Raw genomic sequence first — 14553 nt, forward strand, 5'->3', positions numbered from 1 at the left:
ATGTACAAGGCTAAAGGGTAGGTTTGTGCCAGTAGCCATCTTTCCTTGGCTACTTCCAGTAGGAATATTTCTCTTCTTCTTGGAAGAAAACAGTTCAGGTCCTTTATCTGCAAGGGGAATGTCACTCCCTGCTCAGAACATGGTGCCAATGTGGGGAGAAGCTTTTGGTGTGTTTTCTGGACTCCTTTTTAAATTGACTTTTACTACAGGCATTAACACCTGAGAAAGAGGAATGTTCTCTCTTCTCTCCTCAGTCCTAGCAGTGTTTTGCACTTCTGAAACAGAGTTTTCTGGGACACAGGAGAACTGTGCCACTAGTGGCTTGACAGAAATACATTGGGAATGCCCTAAAGTAAATATGTCCATCTGTCAGTGTTCATTGGAATATGAGCTTAATAGTTTCCTGGGAAATCTCAGCTCTTTGCTGCCAGGCTGAGTACTCACCCCTGGGGAAACAATTACAGGAATCCTTTGCTATCTGACCAAGTTGATTTAGCAGTCATTTCCCAATTTCCAGCACCAATTCTTGTACTCAGTGTGCTTTAAAAATTCAACAGCAGGTTTGGCCTTGCTGAGTTTGGAGCTCAGAAGGCCCCTTGCTCCCTGCAGCACTGCTGTGGGCAGAGGAAGCAGTGAAGGGGGGTCACAGTGTGGGAGAGGCAAAGGTATAAATTAGCAGCAAGAGGAAATGGCAAGATTTCCCTTATCCTCAGGGTCCGATGTATTTTCCTTTCAGACAAGTATGTTTAATTTTCCATTTGCAATTTGAAGCTCAGAGAGCTAAGATTTAAAAAAGGTCCCTTTTGCACCAGCAAGTTTCCCAGCAGCAGCTTAGAATAAATCCTGTAATCATTTGGTGGGGTCGGTCGTCATTGCTAATGCTACCGTGGGAAACTGAGAAGGGTTAAACTTTATTGTGGCTGCCCTGAGCTGCTTCAGGAGCTGTTCAGGCTGGTTAACAGCTCAGCTGTTTGGCTTGAGAAGAGAGGAGTATCTGCTGCTGCTGAGTTTCTCCTTGATCTCTGATCTTGCTTTGTGTGATAACAGGGTGGGTGTTCTCTGCCATCAGTTTGCAGAAGGAGCAGGCAAGGAGCCAGAGAGACAAGAGCTGCAGTGCCAGGAGCAGGAGCTCACCACAGGAAGCTTCATCCCTGTGACGGGAGGGCAGGGGCAGAGCACTGATATCCTCATCCCACTGCCAGCAGAAGGAAATCCTCCTGCCTTGGAACACTCCCCTCTGCTCCTGATGAATTCCCCAGGGGTGCCCTGAAGGGACAGTGGAGAGGTCCCACAGGCTCTGTGTGATCTGAGCTGGGGGTGAGGGTGGGTGCTGTGTGTGCAGGCTCTGGGCACCTTGCTGATAGACATCTCCTGCTCCCCCTGTGGAGCCCTGCACCTGAAGGGGACTGCATCCATCATTTGTAAGAAACTGGGCCCTGGTCCAGCCCATCCTCCTCTGGCTGCCTCTCTGGATGCACACTTTCCTTGAGTGAATTTCAGCATTGCTCTCCCCAGTTGTGACGTGTGGGGCTCTTGTCCCAGAGCTTGAGCCTCTTCTCTGAGAGCAGGGGCTGGGTGATGGAGAGGCAGAGGGGAAAGCAGTCACTGGGAAGGCACAGCCCATGTCCCATCCAACCCAGCCACCAAGGAAGTGAGGAATGTGACAAGTACAAAGTGGCCTCACAGGGCGTCACTTCTCACCCCTGCCTGTGCCCATCCACTGCCCCAGTCCTCTTCCACCTTCACTGGCTTCAGTTTAAAGGTGGTCACATCCTTACCTGCTGCAGTTACAGTAGTGGCTGGCGCCTCTGAGCCACTCATCCCACCTTCACCTTATCCCTCTTACTCCTCAAGAAAGGATAAAATCAGTCTGGAGGGATGACAGATCAAAGCACCATGGCAGGGACTCCTGAATTATACTGCTCTGTGCTTTTCCAGCTAGAAGCCTTTCTCTCAACTCTGTATTCCCACTCCAGTGCTGGTATTAACTCTCTCCTTATTTTTGCATTAGCTTCAGTCTGTTCTGAGCAGCTCACATTTTTGGAGAAGGTTTTTGCTCAAGCAGCCAAGTACAACTGCAGCTGCTGTTAGCAGGAAGGTGGGAAAGGTCACCTCAATTCTGGTACATGGGGAATGCTGTGCTCAGACAGTTGCATCTCCTCTTTTTCCTCCTCTAAGGGTGTAAATGGGGATGGCTTTTGGTGGACAGGAGATTAAGGACTTGGATTAATCTCTGATAAACTCTCATTAAAACTGTTGCTGCCTCAGTTGCACTGGATTCGTGGTTTGATAGTTATCATCCCAACTAAAAGGGCAGGGGGATATTTTTAATAAAAGCTGGGATTCTGGAGCACAATTATACATGAAGCTTAAAAAACCCCTACAATGACGTGTCCATTTGCACAGCTGTATAATTGCATTATGCACGGGGCCCTGAGCTGGCACAATGGCAGGTTAAAACTCTGGGATATTGCTAAAATGAGGGTCAGCTGTATCAATGAGGGTTGTTAATACAAGGAGCAGTAATACTGTGTCAGCCAGCAGCAAGCAGCTGGCAGAGGGGTCAGCTGAAGTGTCCCTCACTGTGAGACTGGACATCCCCAGGGCTGGGCAGCAGCACTGGCTCAGATGGTGACAGAAGTCCATCCCTGTGTGTCACAGTGAGGGACATCAGCTGTTCTGTGCTGTCTAGGCTCCTTTAAAACAAACCTTTTCTTGTTATCTTCACTACAGGAATAAAAAGTTACTATTTATTTGTTGTGCTGATAAATTAGTAGCACAGAGGACACTGGGCTTTGCTTATGGCTTCCTTGAATTATTTTTTCTACTGTTCCAAGTTTGGCTCTTAAAATAGATAGATAAGGCTTTAGATAATAGACTTTATACAACCTAATGTGTTTATTTGCATGTGGGAGGGTTGGTAATATCAGGGGAGTATTTATCCATTGGTTACCTGTATGGTTCAGGCAAGTTTTCTCTTTCCAAAATCTTTTCCTGGGCATGAGATTTAGGGTAGGCATCTCTTGGGTCAATTTTTTTCCTACTGAATCATGCCCTCGATGACTCCTGGGAGCTGCACTAGAGATCTGGAGCTGTTTTGCTCCTGCTCATGGGCAGCCCCAGCCTGAGCAGCAGGGCCAGCCTGGCAGGGAGGAGATCCCACAGGGATGGCCCAGTGGGATGGGAGCAAGGCCAGAATGTGGCCATGGGGCTCATCCTGCACCTGCTCCATGCCCCGCACCTCCATCCCTGTGGAATGCTGCTCCTGGGACCTGCCATGCAGGCAGAGAGCTCAGGCTGCCTTCCAAACACCCTTCACTGGCTGCTCTGGATGTCTCCCCTCTGAATGCAATGGAAACTTGTCTTTTGAAACAGGCTACCAGAATATAAATCCTCTGGGAGACACTTTAATTAACAGTTATTCTTGTCAGACATGTTTGGCTTGGTGGAAAAGAAGTTTTGAGGAGTTACTGGGAGTTGCTGGTGGCTCTCCAGAAATCTGAATTCTCCAGCCCCTTGAAAAAAAAAAATAGATGAACAAATTCAAAGGAGTTCAAACCTCATTGGTTCAGTATTTTTTCCTAGCCTGTTTCAGATCAGTGCACAGCTGGGCTCCTGATATCTCCACTTTCTTCCTCCCCTCTTACAAGAGCCCCCACTACTCTGACGTGTATGACCCAACCTTTCCTTTGCTACAGAACTGTATTTAAGAGTCCCAACATTGACACCAATTTTATTACATTTTATAACCTGCTGCTCTGAAATATGAAGTGCTGGGCTTACACATAATCACAGATTATGTTGTAACTCATGTAGGAACCTACAACACCAAGAGCTGCACGTGTCCAGCTGATAGAGATCAGAACACACAACGTGCTTCCCTTGCCAAGGGGCTAACACAGAGCAGGAAAATGCAAAGCTGGGACACAGTTGTGTTACCCCTGTGACACAGCACAGGTCCAGGAGAGGGGAAGCACGAGACAGCTGTGATCCTGGGAATGCAGGCTGCAGCAGAAAGATGGGGATGCTCTGTCTCTCCTTTATGGAAATACGTGCTCCTGCAGATGTTTTTGTGCGTGGCCTTTTATCCCTTTATAGCAATAGCATAAGCTGAAGGGAAGTTTTGGCTGTGATGCTGGAATTGGCCCTTCTCCCCAGGTCTTCTCCAAATGACTGTGCTACGGGTCTCTGTGAAGCTCTGTCAGGAGCACCATTCTGTTACAGAACCATCACTAATAACTATTTTTGTTTTTCTAGGGCCCACCAGGTCTGCCAGGCTTACCAGGACCCCCTGGCAAGAGAGGTTCTCGAGTAAGTGCTTTAAAAATTTCCTTCCATTTGTATTTGAATCTGCCTGTCCTGTTGTTCCAAGGGCTGTTGTAGTTCCTGTGGCTGAGTAACAATTCCTTCAAGACCCTCTCTGTTGAGCTCTGCTCTCCTTCTCTCTCATTCCCTGTTGGAGGTTTTCACACTGGTGATTTGCAGCCTCCCTGAGCTAAGGTTTGGCATCAGCAAAGGCTGGGGATGGATGTTTCCAAATGGCTGTCAGAAGAATGAGATCTGTCTGCCTCATTTTGTTTCCAGTATCTGTTCCTTCTTGCAAACTGAATATTAGCTGAATATTAGCTTTGGCTGCTTTTTGTACTCCCCTTCCCTCTCCCCAGCTTCACAAATTGTTTAGTTCAAGGTCCTTCATTAGTGGGACCAAGGTCCAGGACCAAGGACTCAGCACACACAGAGATGAGGTTTTTTTTGCTTTCCAGCCTGAGACCTGCTCTCTGACTCCTTTTCAAGCTCTAAAGCAGAATGCCTTATCTGCTCAGGAATTCGCCACGGCTCTCGCAGAATTTCTTCCTCCCCAAATGAAATTCTGCTGCAGATCTTTGAACATTGAGTGCTGTGCTGAGGAAACATCTGGAGCTGAGTGCTGCAGCTAGCTGTGAGAAAAGCCTTCTGCACTGACCCAGCTCTCCCAGGGCTGGGCAGAGTGCCTGACCTGGATACGGTGCAGTGCTGGCACTGCTCTCCTGGCAGCTTGGGGCTGTTTTCCTGGGAGCACAGTGCTGTCCCACAGGCTGCAGCCATGGAGCCCCTTTCCTCAGCACTGCTGTGGGCTGGGAATCCAGAGGTGTGAGTGTCTGAGGCTGGAGGAAGGGAATATTTGGATCTGTGATCCAGGCAGCATCCTGGCCTGGCAGCAGAGGGAGATTTCCTCACACATACTTGGCTGAAGCTCAAGCCCCGTGTAATGTCTTTAAAGAGCAAGCAAGAGGCTGAGAGCTGGGAGGCTCGGCACTCCCCGAGGACACTTGTTACACTCCTGTGAGATCTCTCAGTGACCAGCAAAAACAAACTCATCTCCTTTCTCCAACAGTAAAATGCAGGTCTGCAGGACCCCTGGAGCCTGTGGGAGCTGATTTGGGCTGTAAGTGAGAGGGGGTAGGCAGCACCAAGCTCGTGTTTATGGATGGGATAATCTGTTTTTTAGTGAAGCATCAGCCCTGATATCTTCTGTCACAAGTGCCCAAGCTGCTCCCACATCAGTAGATTGCCCAGAGTTTGCATTTCTTGGCATCCCCATTAAAGGTGGACGTTGGTTCCTACCCCAGCTCATTACTTATGAGTGGAGTTTGCTGTTACTTCTGGCAATCCTGTGGTTTGCAAACTAAACTCCAGATCTGGAGTCCCCAGCTGCATCCCCTGCCTGCTGTATGAGTGACCAAATTTCAGCTCCACATCCCAATTCCACTTGAGTTTCTTCTGAAGGAAATGGCATCATGGAAGCTGTGTCATAATTGTCTGTTATTCCTCAGCTGATTTAAGATGATCCTCTGGAAGACAATAAGCAACAGAGGGTTTCTGAGCTCAGTCCCTGCCAGAGGTGATGAGAATTGGTCCAGGAAAGAGTTCCCAGTTAGGAAGTGCTCAGCACAGCTGAGCCTGGCTCGGCTCAGACCTCTACAGAGAGGCTGTGCTAATTTTGGGAGGGGGCAGAAGGGTCACTCCATGAATGTCTGGCCTGGAGCACTGGAGACAGGACTGCTCTGTGCCTGAATTGTTTTGACTTTGGGAAGTGTTTCTCCTGGTAATTTTTTCTTGTGTCTCTTTGGGATTTAGGGATTTCATTAGAAAGTGAAGCTGCCAGGAACTAAGATAGGCTATGGGGAATTCTTGCATCTTTTGCTTTTGTTGTGCTTGAAAAACTTAAAAATAAACGTGCAACATTGCAGGGGTCATGTTCTACCTCTCCTAACCTGATCCTCCAAAAAAGCAGCTGCAGAGCTCTTGCACCAGCCCATGGATAAGCCGTGAGGTGTCCCATCAGCCTACAGCCCAAGTTGGAGCTCCAGAGGAGAGGTGAACACTACAGGCAGCTTTGCAGTGCTGGATGCAGAGGAAAGGAAGGATCTTTTTGTCACCATTGCAATTTTTGGCCTAATGCATTAAGTTAATTGCCCTTGTTGTAACTTGCATAATTTGTATGTTATTAATGCTTACACAGCTGCCTGGCACATTTGAAAATCCAGTAGCAGCATTTGACTTGTGGCTTTCTGTAGCTGTGAGGTTGCCTCATGCTGATGTGTAGGGCAGAATTTCCACCCCATTTTGTCTCCTCCCTTTGTTCCCCCCATATTGGTCAGGGTAAAACGAAATCTCTGATCAGCCTTTGCCTTGAGAGTGAGACTGTGGTGTGAGAGTCTGTAAGAAAATCTGGCTGCTCCCATGGATCTGTCTCCTGGTTTTCAGCAGATGAGTATCACCAGACCTGCCTGTGTAGTCTGAGGGTGGCTCCTCTATGTAGGTAATGCCACCTGCTTTGCAAAAACACATCCCAGACTCTCTAACAGCATGGAAGAGGTTCTGACTGGGACACATCTCAGCATTCCAGAGCAATCCAAGGCAGGGCAGCAGAGTGGATAGTGTGGTAGTCTTGTTGAAAATTACAGCTTCTCCATTTTTAAAAGCCAGTCCCCATTTCAGGGGCATGGAATTAATTGTACACCCTATCACTCCAGCAGCAGGGGCCCACTGAGACAGAGTCAGGCTATTCCTGTGCTCTCCTCTCTGCAGCTATGAAAGCAAATTTGCATTTTCATAACAAGTGAAAACTGGGTGTTTCTTCTTCTCAGTGCTTCCTGAGGGACTCCAAGAGAAATGAGTTTAAAATTGCAATGGGAATGGCTAATAGCACTATCTCAGGAGTGGCTAACACTATCTCAGGAGTGGCTAATAACACTATCTCGGGAGCTCTCCAGCCTGTAGAGACATTGCTGTACTGCCATGTGTGCTCTCCAGGAAGGGTTTCTCTGTCTCTATCCAGCTAGGGTGGTTTTCAGCTTTTACGTCTGCGTTAAAGAATTTGAGACATAAGAAGAGGTCTGTCCACGCTGTTTATTCTTGGATAAATGTGCTGTGTGCCTGATCAGGTGTCTGTGTAAGGTCCAAGGGAATGGCAGTGTTAGCAATGAGGGATTTCCCCAGCTTTAGATGATGTGAAATGCCAGGCAGGTCACAGGACACCTTTTCCATGGTGGTAAGTGTGAGTGGTGGCACTGGGGGTGCACTGGGTGACACCCCCAGTTCCATGCAAGCCACGGGTGTGGAGCTTTTATTTCTGACCTCTGCATTTCTCCAGGCATCAGGGTCTCCCAGGGAGGCAGAGGCTGGGGCTGGGATTTGCTCTCAGGGATGTGCCAGCAAGCTCTACAAGGAGCTGTCAACAAAGGGCTCCCACTGGGGCAATCATCCCTTCACCACTGCAGCTTGTTCCTGCCTCACTGCAGCTCTGAGGGCTTCACCCAGGGCTGTCTGCATGAAGGGCTCTGTACAGCACATCTGCATCCACCACAAGCTGGGACTTGTTCCACTGGTGTGGTTTGACCAGCAAGGTACCCACGGTTTGAGCAGGTCTGCAGAAGAGAGCTGTGAGAGTGACACTTGGTCTTAAACCCTGCTTCCAGGTGAGGCTGTGGAAATCCCAGTTCCCTGGTTTGCCTCTGCATGAAGGACACAGCAAGTCTCAGGCACATGCCAGACAGGAGCCCGGCTCATGGGATGGTTTGGGTTGAAAGGGACCTTAAAGATCATCCTGTTCCAACCTGACACCATGGGCAGGGAACCTTCCACTAGACCAGGTTGCTCCAAGCCCTGTCCAGCCTGGCCTTGGTTGTTTGCTCAGCCCCCAGGACAGCAAGAAAAGAGCAACAGTCAGACTTTCCAAAGCACTTAAATAATTCAGGAAGCCAGGCCCCACTGGTAGTCACTCCCTCTCCAACAGGTGAGCAAATCACAGGTACAAGAAGAGTTTCATCCCTGTCCACACCACAGGTCAGAGGCAGAATCAGCAATAAAAAGCCTGACCTGCTGTAATTGATCTTGGTTTCTTTAAACTCTGAGACACCACAGGAGAAATCCAAATGGATGAATGAAGAGAACACACATAAACTCCCTGATGCTTCAGGATGCACTTGCCATCCTCCTGTGAACATCAGCAGCTTGAAAGACTGGGAGGTCCCAGTGTAACATATCCCTGTTACATTTGATCTGTGCTTGGAAAAAATCTCCCTTTCCTTCAAAATGCAGGGCTTCCGTCCTGAAACAAGCAGCTCAGTCAGCTGGGGAGATTCCCCAGTATCCTCATTCCATTGGGAAGATTTTCCAATTTCTGAAAAGTGTTTAAAGAAACAGTTTGCTTGGCTTCTCTTCAAATATTTAGCTCTTTTTCAGCAAGCCAGAGGTCACAGTGGGATCTGTAGGTCAGAAGCAGAAAAAGTTGCTTTACACAGTGAAACCCCAAGACTTAATGAGTTTCAAATGAGTGGTCATTCCTCTGACTGGAGCTCTCTAGCATTTTGCAGGAGTTGGGAGGATTTTTTCCCCCTTCCTTGTGAATGCTGGAGGGTTGGGGGAAGCTATGCACAGTTACACTTTTGTTAATTTTTGTGGGCTGGGAACCACGAGGCATAAAAGGGCTTCTGTGAGCAGGCTCCCATCTCCAGGCACCCCCGAGCTGAGCTGGGTGCCTCAGTGTCCTTCTCAAGCAGCATCATTCACACAGAAGGCATTCCAGGGAGATGGGAAACCCCTCCTGGCTTGGAGAACACATCCAGGGATTGTTCTGCTCTCCGTGCCACGGAGCAGCCTGGGGCTGCTGCTGTCCCATGGTCAAATTTTCCATGGAGTTTCTGGTACAAGGCTTGGAAGCTTCCAGATGCAGGTCTGCCTGCTGCTAGGTTGGATTGTTTCAGCAGATAGAGGAAGCTAAAGTGGGTGAGGAAACGAGCACCCGAACAAACAGTGACACATGCAGGGGGGTTTTTCATTTAGTGGTCTCAGCACTGTCCTACCCTGTGTGTAGATAAGAGGAGCAAAACGGATGTATTGATGATAAATATATTTAGGACAATCCAAATTTCTAGGTGGGAGTGGTAAATTGAATTAATTAATGCAATGTGGCAATTAACTGTTGCTGACAGCTCCTGAGGCAGCTGCTATCCTGCACCTTTTGTTACTCAGCCCATCTAACTGTGCCACACAGCATCTTCCTCCTCTGCCAAGAATGTGGGTGGAATCCCAAATTCAGGACTCACCATGTTGGAACACATCAAGATCAATTATTTTTTACAATTTTTAGGACTGCTGGCAGACTGCACCCTTTTCTCCCCACAGTTGCCAGAGCAGTTTCAGATGTCTAACACAAGCCCCAGAACTGGTGACGGCAGATTCCTTCATGCCAGACTGGACTTCCCACTATCATTTCATCACCAGGACGTGGCCACTTCCACTAGGATAAAACCACATCAGTCTTGAGGGACAGGATGAGTCTCTGACCTTCTTTTGCCTGGATTACACTGGATACACTGTCAGACTCATTGAACTCGGTGGTGAAGGCTCTGGTTTATCTCAAGAGTCTCTATTTTCATAATCACACTTTTAATCACTAGAAACTGTGACTGGATTCTTCCTCCCCTATCCCCTCCTTCTGCTGAATGCTTTTTAGGACTTTGTTGCTGTGCTTTGGTTCACCCTGGAAGAACCTGCAGCAGATTTTGCTGGGGGTGTGATTAGTCTCTTATCCAGGAGCTCTGGATTGGCAGCTGAGCTTCCCACAGTCCAGGTTTCCTCCTGGAATCCATCACTTTCATCTGGGAGTCACAGCACACCGAGCTGCTCCCTGCAGCCTGACACTGCTGTGAGCCTGCCCTGGGCTATGGTGCAGCACAAACTTCAGATGACTGCACTGCTGTGGGCTTTGGGCCAAGCTGCCTCACTCCAAAGTTGAATTACAGCTGAATTCCCTCCTCAAATCCAGCAGCAGGCTGGATTTATGAACCCTATTCAGAGCTACCTCGATTATCGCTTATGTGTAAAAGCTTTTTAGGAACTCATCTTTTATAGAGACTTTGCTGGCCTGATTTCTGTCACTTATTATTCATTATCCTACATATTTGAGACTGGAAAGACTTGGGCTGAAGCATTTTTGCCACCACAGACTTGTTGAAGTACCTTAAGCAGCACATTCAGTCTCTGTTTCAGTGTTCCAGCCAATAAGGTGAGCAGGTGATTCCACAGTTTGCTGGGAAGATGAATTTATTTAAGACTCCTCAGTGTCCAGGTGCTCTGGCTCTAGCAGCTGTATGGTTTTTATTTAAAGTGAGAAGGTGATACTCAAGCACTTTAATTTTAATTAAAGCTCTTTCAGTTTCACTAGAAATTCACAGACGGGCTAAACAAGAATTTCAGATGAAAATTTAGAAGGAAATTAAGAATGGGGCAATAAATGCATTTAGGTTCAGGCTGAAAATTTGGAAGGAATTTAAGAATGGGATATTAATTTGGGTAAAAATTGCCATTTGAAAAGTTCAGTCTCAATCTTTTAGTTAAACAGCCTCTTCCAGCAGAGCAGCATGTTGTGAAGTAGCACTGGGCATTCAGCAACTGTCTGTTCCACAAGATGCAATTTTAAAAGGCATTTTTTTCTATTAAAATGCAGTAAAAATAAAACTGAACAGATATCAGTGCACTGATGTGCTCTCAGAAGACAGCAAGGGCACTGAACTTGGCTGACAGTGGCATGTTTAACTGCAGTGATTTTCCTTGGAAATCAGACCCTGAAGATTTTGGCCCCAAAATGCTCATTGGAAATCCTACAGCTTGCTGAGAAAGTGCCTGAGTGGTTGTTTATCCCCTTGCCTGTGCTCCCCTAACTTGAGGGTACATAAAGACCTCCTCATGGCAGGGTAAAGCTCTCACACATTCTTGGCAGAATTCCTGGATTTGAATTTTCAGGTTGTTTCATCTCCCAGGAACGTGTTCAAGAGGACTTAGAATTGTTATTACTCCTGCCTGAAAGGTTAGCAGATCTTCTGTGCTGTGTTTAACCCAGGCATAAACTATTCTTAGCTGCTTATTCCAGATAACTCCTTAAATAGGCTTCGGAAAATATGCAGGGTGCTCTTAAAATATGATGTAAAAGGAGATACTGGTGTATGTGATTTGAGGTAGATACTCTGACAGTGTCAATGGCTTGTGAGAACTAAGGAGAAATAGAGATTTAACTATGTGAAATATGGATTTAAAGAGTTACATGGATGTACTGCTATTCCCACTGTTTTGCTATCTGATTATCCATTTTCTTTCCAATCTATAAAGGCAAAAATCTGGTTGGCTTGTAGAGAAAATGAGTTCACCCCAAAGAGCTGAACAATTTTCCTTTGGTAATTACTTCTGTTCTCTTCAATCCTGAGCAAAAAACCATGAGTTGTTAATACCCCCACACACTTCCTCTCCCCCCAGCCTGCTTCCATCCCCCTCTGCTGGGCTCCTCCCAGAGCCTGGGCTCCCCTGACCTCTGGAATGTTTGGTTTACCCAAATTATCTCAGTGTCATGACATGTCCTGTGGTGACAGACACACATCCCCTTCCACAGAGTCTGCTGGGAACCCACAGCTGAGTTTCCCTCCGTGGGTGCCAGGGAGGGTCCCAGTGCCACCACCCCCCTGCCAGGGCACCCCAGGGCTCTGGGGCTTAAGTCTGGCACAGCACTGCTGCAGCATTCATGCAGATTCCCACCATCTCCTCTTGACTCTGTTTTGTGTTTGTTGTGTGTTTTAGGGTCCCCCAGGCCCCCATGGAAACCCTGGCTCACCTGGCCCCCCAGGACTGAAAGTAAGTATGAACTGCTGCAAGGAACTTTCACCTTCCCATCCCACGGGACATGCTGGGGGAAGGACAGCTTTCTTTTCTCCTGCTCTGGACAGACAGACAGCCACTGAAGCCATTCCTCCCTCCCTCCTGCTTTCCCAAGGGCTCTCCAGCAGCACAGCTGAGCCTTTTCGTGTGCCCAGAGAGACCCTGCTCTGTGCCTCCATCCTTGGTTCTCCTGAATTTCAAAGACTGCCAAATTAGGATCCTGCTTAAGCTATGCCTGTGCCAGGGCACAAACTGCTGTGTCAGACAAGGGCAGTGGAATCCTTGCTCCAGAGCTCCAGCAGCTCTGAATTCCTTTGCTTTCTCCTTTCTCTCCTCTGGATTTTGCAGCCTGTTCCTCTGAGTCTGGGCAGTGGCAGGAGTGACTGGCAGCACCCAGCATCTTCCTCTGCCTTCCTCCTCCTGAAACTCCTCCTTCTGGCTTTCCCTCTCCAGAGTTTCTGGGAGCTCTGAACTCCCCCAGCCCTCCCAAAGTGATCCCATGGCTTCCTTCTGGATGCCCTCCCCTCTCCCAGGAGGGCTCTCAGAGCTCCTGCAGTGCCAGGGGCCCCGTGCTTTGTGCTTTTCTCCTGCTCACACATTCCCTCGGGGTGGGAGTCACCCCCTGCAGCTGGACCCTCTCCCTCTGCAGGGGATTGAGCACAGATGTGGCTCTGGAGGGGTCCTAACCCAGTGTGCAGCAAAACCCTTCCAAAAGGTGTTTGAAATCCCAGCTCATTCTGTGCATAAGGGTTTGTGTTACCTAAAGACTGAAGTTCCTGGAAAACTGGTTTGGATTGCTTTGGTATGATTGTTTACAAAGGAATAGGTTTATATTTTATAACATCTGTGTTGGACTAAAGAACAATGGAGCTTGGAGAGGCAACATTTAACAGAGATTTTCAGTACCAGGGAGCTGTAGGACATCTCAGCCAAACAGAGAAAGGTGCAAGCAATGGTTCTGTCTTTTCATGATCTCATCAGTAGGCAGAGACGTTATGAGCACTATTGATGCTCTGGGAAAAAGATTCTGGAAACTTGGCACGCTGCCTCTATGTGATTAAAAATTAGGCACTGGAGACATGCTGGTGAACAGCAGCTGGTTTAAATTCCACATACGGCCTGAAAAGTGAGCCTGTAAAAGTTCTACATCTTAGCGTTCTGCATTTATTCTCCATCAATGACTTCCAGATCACACTTGTTGAGTTTTATAAGTCAAATCAAACTTCTTTTATCTAACTTCCAGCCCTGCAAATCCAGCCCGGTCCAAGCTGTGGAGTCAAGCTATGTTTCTATTCTACAGGATTTTTTTAAAACACTTTTAGCCTAACGACTCGTCAGAAATCATAATTTGGCTGTAAAGCTCTCTTCAGTTGGTCACCTAATAGAAATTAAGTCTTTCTGTAAGCATTCAGAAAGCTCTCTTCAGTTGGTCACCTAATAGAAATTAAGTCTTTCTGTAAGCATTCTTTCTTTTTTTCCTCCATCTCAATGCACAGTCTGGCAGCAGGAAGTCTCAGTGGATGGAGAGCTGTAAGTCTGCAGCAGAGATCTGGTCTCATCAGGCTCTGTGATGTATTTTATTTTTGTCCAGCCACCATTTGCAGGATTGGACTGTTCACGGTGCTTTGTCAAAAGTATTAGGTTTGCAATGGGATGTGAGAGCTGGAGCTCAGCCCAGGCCACGATGAAGGTTCACCTCTAGCAGGGAGAGCCTGGTGAGCCGTGGTCACATCACCTCTGCCTCAGAAATGCTCTTTGGAAGGTGTGGATCAGATGCCAGAGTTTTGACTCCGCTCCTCCCCTTCAATCCTCTGGTGTTACAGCAGTGCCAGAAAAATGGACTTTGCCCCAAAAAGTGGTTTTTCACCCCCTTATGTTTTAATTGCCTGCACCTGGGACCTGATTTTTTCATCATAAGGTCATCAAAGAATGGTTTGGGCTGGAACCTGAGAGTTCATCTCATTATGGGCAGGGACATCCTCCACTAGACCAGGTCACTCAGAGCTCCATCCAACCTGCCCTTGGGCACTTTCAGAGATGGGGATCTTCTCGACACACCCAGCACGTGGCAGACATTCTGGATTTGTGAAAGCTCAGCCTGCACAGCAGGGCAAAGCAGCTCCAAGTGAAACTTCTCTTGCTGAGAGGCTGCTGGGCTTGGTCTGGCTTAGATAGCAGCTAATCCCACAGAAAAAAAAACCAAGCAATCTAAGAAAGGAAATTGAAGTTTCCCAGATAGATACAGCTTGGAAACCATGACTAACACCAAGTCATTGTCACTTAAGAAGGGACCCAGGAGCAGAATATTTATCAGCTGAATGACCAGGGCTCTTGTAATGTCAGGCAGCTCTGTGCAAGTGG

At 47.8% G+C, this 14553-nt stretch overlaps 1 protein-coding gene across 2 annotated transcripts in view; it reads left to right on the forward strand.

Moving 5' to 3' along the window:
- The window catches only part of LOC119709083 (collagen alpha-1(XXVII) chain-like), a 144007-nt gene that overhangs the window by 23430 nt on the left and 106024 nt on the right, over positions 1-14553 (forward strand). For both annotated transcript variants that reach the window (XM_038156411.1, XM_038156410.1), the window contains exons 5-6: positions 4258-4311; positions 12115-12168. In XM_038156411.1, coding sequence (XP_038012339.1) covers positions 4258-4311; positions 12115-12168 — 108 coding nt within the window. The remainder of the gene's footprint in view (positions 1-4257; positions 4312-12114; positions 12169-14553) is intronic.

The sequence above is a fragment of the Motacilla alba genome, chromosome 17 (genome assembly GCF_015832195.1).
Source record: "Motacilla alba alba isolate MOTALB_02 chromosome 17, Motacilla_alba_V1.0_pri, whole genome shotgun sequence".
NCBI lineage: Eukaryota > Metazoa > Chordata > Aves > Passeriformes > Motacillidae > Motacilla > Motacilla alba.